Source organism: Littorina saxatilis, linkage group LG2 (genome assembly GCF_037325665.1).
Source record: "Littorina saxatilis isolate snail1 linkage group LG2, US_GU_Lsax_2.0, whole genome shotgun sequence".
Classification (NCBI taxonomy): Eukaryota; Metazoa; Mollusca; class Gastropoda; order Littorinimorpha; family Littorinidae; genus Littorina; species Littorina saxatilis.
The window spans coordinates 32735374-32740373 of record NC_090246.1 but is presented as its reverse complement, the minus strand read 5'-3'; the positions used below and the strand labels follow the sequence as shown (position 1 = coordinate 32740373).

Below are 5000 nucleotides of genomic sequence, written 5' to 3'. Positions count from 1 at the left end.
TACATCCATGCCGTTCACCATTAATGTTGGTACTTTGGTACATGCTACATATAAATCTAAAATCGCCAAACATTTTGGTTACTCGCTTGACAAAGAAATCACACAAACACGTCAACACCCACCTTCAAAGCAAGCGCGGATGCCGAAAGCCGTCACCTCAGCAGGGTACGTTCCCACGTAAATCCTACCTCCGAAGTAGAGCTGGTTGCGGAATTTGATGAGCTCCAGGATGTTGGCGCTGAAGTCGTACTCATCCAGCTCGAGCTTCAAGGAGTCATGGTTCTGCTCCAGACTCTTCAAGAAGAACAGGGCGTCCAGCTTGACCTTGTTCACCGTGGAGTTGGTGATCTTCCAGGTGTTGTCGCTGGAGATGTGGAACAGGTCCTTCAAGATCCCGAAGAGGGAGACGCGTAACTGCTCCGTCAGGAACTCCGTTTCTTTGTAGCTGGACTCCAGGACCTGCTTTCCGCAGTGGATGGAGCTCTTGAGGTTGGGCATGACGTACTCCAGGAGGTCCAGACACTGGTCCTCTGGAGACCTCACCCGCATCTCGTCCGCGTTCGTTTTCAGCTTCGTCGCCGACATGGGAGGAATGTTGGACCTCACTGATGAGTGGGAGTGAGACATCACAGCGGAGGCTTTGTGTCCGGGGACGATGATGAACAGGTCGGAATGCAGGAGAGTGTGGAGGATGGCGAACTGCCACAGGGACTGTTGGGGCGTGATCTCCAGGAGGTGTTGTAGAGGTCGACTGAGTTGTACGTCACAGATGATGACGTCACGCGTGGTGGGAAGGTCAAGGACAGTGAGCACAAGCTCGGTCCAGTTGATGCCGTACGTGCCATGTCGGAACTGCAGCTCGGAGAAGGAGCTCCTTGTGAGCTCGTCGCACGACTCGTCTTCATCTTCTTCGTCGTTGTGACTGTCTCCGTTGAATGTCTGGGGAGAAATAAATATTCATGACATTCTAGAGCTTTGATTTGGACTTTTGTTCTTCCTGTACAGAATGACTGGTTTTGGACTAAAAAAAACCCAGTACTGCACAAAGTTGGTTACAAATAGAAGCATCATGAATGTTTACTTTGCATTTAGTCAGTACATCCCAGTGTTATACATGTAACTACTGACATAGGGCATTACAGTCAGTTGAAGTCTGTGAGCCATGTCCATACAGATTTTTTTTTAAAACCTACTACTTCAATAACATAGTTTGTCAAACGTGTCGTCGAAATATCAGACTACTTTTGCTTTCAATTGCCAGCCCGTCTGCATTACCCACACGTACACACATAAACACACGGTCACAAAGGGATCACCAGACACAGACACAGACACACAGACACAGACCACCACCACCGTCCCAACATACACCAACCCCTCCACCACCCTATCATACCCCCTCCCCACAAACCTCCCTCTCCCATACACCGACCATACAACTCGCTCACCCGTCTGATGTTGGCCTCCAGACGAACATAGTCACGTGCCAACAGTTTGACGTCACCGCTGTAGTTGGTCCTTGCCAGGAGAGAAACTAGCAGTTCTTCTGTCGTCTGCTGAGATCCCAGCACGTTCTGAGGACACAAAAACAGCCGAAGAAATAATGTGACGAAACATGATTTGGAAAGAATATGAAGTTTACTTTTCATGAAGTTACGTCGATGCACTTTCCTAAAATGAATACGTTTAACTGTAGGGCGTCTGCTTCTATTCAAATCAATCGAATAAGACATACCATTCCCAACATGTTGAGATGTATGCGGTTTCAATAGAGTAAGCAGAGACTGATGTTTTTTTCTGTAAATGCCCAGTCCTTCCCGGATGTAAGATTCGGCTCTTCCATCTCAGATCGGGCAAGGCTTTTACACGGAATAAGACCACAACTCCACTTGGACACGTAATCATTAAAGTGGACATCCCAGGTGCTTTCTCTGCAACGTGGGTCGTTCATGGCGAATTAGTTTCTTAACCTACACTAATTTCAACCTGCGAAGATAATTTATGAGAGAAAAAAAATCCCACTCAGCACAAGAAGTAATCAGCTGCTGTGTGCCCAAGTGTACAACTGGTCTTGCCCCATGTAAACAAACAAACAAACAAACAAACATACAAGCAAGCAAACAAACAAACAAACACACAAACAAACAAATAAACAAACAAACCGGGCAGAACTGAGACAGGGAGCCAGGCTGGGACATGGGAAGTACTGTGCTTTAAGTTTACTGTTGACAGTATCTTCTAATCCGTCTGCTTCTATTGAAATAAGTCGGATAAGACACACCGGAGCATGGCTGGGGTTTCAGTCGAACAACTGGAATACGATTAACCAAAAAGTTTCTAGGAGTATGAGATTTTGCTTTCAATAAAAGTGTGCATGCAGGGCCTGTCTACGATTTTTCATACAAAGCCGGGTTTTCCCGTGTAACATGCCCCTAATGGCTTTGCCGTGAGGGCGTAAAACTTACATTTTCTTCTCTTCCTCCTGTCTACGAAAGGGTCTGTTTTTCTTCTGGAAGACCTGTGTTTGAAGGAGATAGTGCTACTTGTGTGCATGGTTATTTGTACAGGTTGTTCTTTCAGTATGAGTTGTACAATCTTCCTTTATTCTTTAAATTGCTTGAAAGTTTGAGCTCCCAGTTTTACTTTGAAGGCCTGCGTATATATAAGGAAGGATATTTTATGTGTCAAGAATAATGGTTAGGCGATGTCATACGTGAAAACGCCGACACTTCTTTAAATCGCATGTTGGCACATCCACCGAGCTTGTTTTCGGAGCAGGGAAAAGTGACACCGAGGCCTAGATTGCCTTAAAATTCCGAAAAATTCTGAAACTGGAATGGCAATTTCGGCAAACTTGCAGAATAATATAAATCCCAGCAACACCTCTCTACGTGCATGCCAGTTTGTCTGCGTCTTGGGGGCTGTCAGTACCTCTGTACATTGCTGTCAATGTTTGTCTGCGTCTTGGGGGCTGTCAGTACCTCTGTACATTGCTGTCAATGTTTGTCTGCGTCTTGGGGGCTGTCAGTACCTCTGTACATTGCTGTCAATGTTTGCCACTATGTGCCTGTGTCCGCTCTCTTCTAGGTGTGCGTGTGCATTAGCTTACTGTGCATACAGATTTGAGAGAGAGAGAGAGAGAGAGAGAGAGAGAGAGAGAGAGAGAGAGAGAGAGAGAGAGAGAGAGAGAGAGAGAGAGAATGCCTGAGAGTGAGAGGATGAGAGAGAGAGAGAGAGAGAGAGAGAGAAAGAGAGAAATAGAAAGGAAGAGGATGAGAGAGAGAGAGAGAAAGAGGGAAAGAGAGAGAGAGAAAGAGAGAAGAAAAAAGAAAGAAAAAAAGAGAGAGAGAAAGAGAGAGAGAGAGGGAGAGAGAGACTGAGAGGGAGAGATAGAGAGAGAGAAAGAGAGAGAGAGAAATATTACCAACTATTGTGTTTTCAGCGTAGCAATAAGGCCCGATATTTAGACGAGACAAGTATAATGCCGACGAGTCGAAGACGAGTCGCATTATACTTGTTCAAGTCTAAATATCGGACCCTATTGCTACGATGAAAACACAATAGCGTTTATATAGCTATTCTGACATTAAATTCTGTGTTAAAATCATGTTTTTGTCAGCAAATGAGTACCAGAATGGTCCATGTCGTTGATTGCAGACGACGGTTCCCTTTCCGCATGAAGCCACGGAAATAACCGAACATTGAAAAACCCACGGACATGTATTACGGAGAAAACTCGAGATAACCGGATGTTTGGCATTACGTCAATATGCTAGTAATCATATGACGTCATGACGTATCATGCTTGCCTACGTATATTGTATGTTCGAAAGTCTGACTTCTGTTAGGAATTCGCGTGGTGAAGACTGCGGTAAATCTGTAGATGATAAGAGAACAAGGATTGTCTCAGAAGAAACGACTAAATGTTTCAGACCGGTAACTTCATTTCAACATTGCACTATACAATGGACGTTCTATGTGACAGGAGAGTTTGCTGATTTTGTGTTAAACATTGGAGAGATCGTCTGCTAGAATCAGAGATAGGTCGCTTCAGATTGCAGCTTCTGGAAATTTGCAAGGTTTGTTGCCTGTTAAAGAACTGGATTTTACACGTAATGTATGTCATGTACAGTAAGCAACAACAAAAACACACACAAAGCAAATGGCATCGTCTGTCGACTAGTCACAGAAACAAACCTGGCGAGGTATGCGTGTACTTTATACACGTGGAAGAAACCGGAACCATGCGTCTTTGTTATCGACAATATGCTTTTGGATATTGAGTAAAATGGCCGACTTCCGCCGCATTATGCTTTGATGATCGGAAGAGACCATCCAATCACAGCCCCCGAATTCCCCCACGTGTTCATCAGAATAGCTATATATAGCAAACTCTCTCGTCGGCATTATACTTGTCTCGTCTAAATATCGGGCCCTATTGCTTCGCTGAAAACACAATAGCTGGTAATAAAGAGAGATATCTCCCAACCCACCTCCAAACACAAAACAAAACAAAGTGTGTGTTATGTACGTGTGAAAAGAACATGCATTGCGGATTTTTCTTTATACTGCTTTGTCGAAGAAATGACCAGAACGAGAAACAGTAACGATTTTCTTATGGGATAAGAGAACCAAGTGGAATACTTAAAAACAGCAGCATGTTTGTATTGCACAGAATACACTGATGACACCTGGTATTTCATGCATCCCGTGCATTATGTGGGCGGAAAAGCTACAGAAGACTTAAAAAGGAAAATTCCGAAAGAGAAATCGATGACTGTGATTCTCAAAATTGTCAAGGAGTGCTCAAAAACGTCTTCGCCAAACAGTTATTTTAAGCGGGCTTTCAGAGCTAAAACAGCAAAGCACTTTAAAATGCCGTCGAGCGTTGGCCACAGAAGACAAACAAAGAAATCAAAATTAGAAACCTGCTGGCAGTCTGACGGTATTGAAGAAAACATTGACGTTCCAACATGCTACTGGAGTGGATGTACAAGGGA

The 5000-nt window shown here is 44.3% G+C and overlaps 1 protein-coding gene across 1 annotated transcript in view; it reads right to left on the bottom strand.

Moving 5' to 3' along the window:
• LOC138952686 (membrane metallo-endopeptidase-like 1) overlaps positions 1 to 5000 on the bottom strand; it is a 152266-nt gene that overhangs the window by 5275 nt on the left and 141991 nt on the right. Inside the window, exons 7-8 of the mRNA XM_070324388.1 lie at positions 1449 to 1574; positions 123 to 939 (exon numbers count right to left, since the gene is read on the bottom strand). Of these exons, the coding sequence (XP_070180489.1) occupies positions 123 to 939; positions 1449 to 1574 (943 nt within the window). The remainder of the gene's footprint in view (positions 1 to 122; positions 940 to 1448; positions 1575 to 5000) is intronic.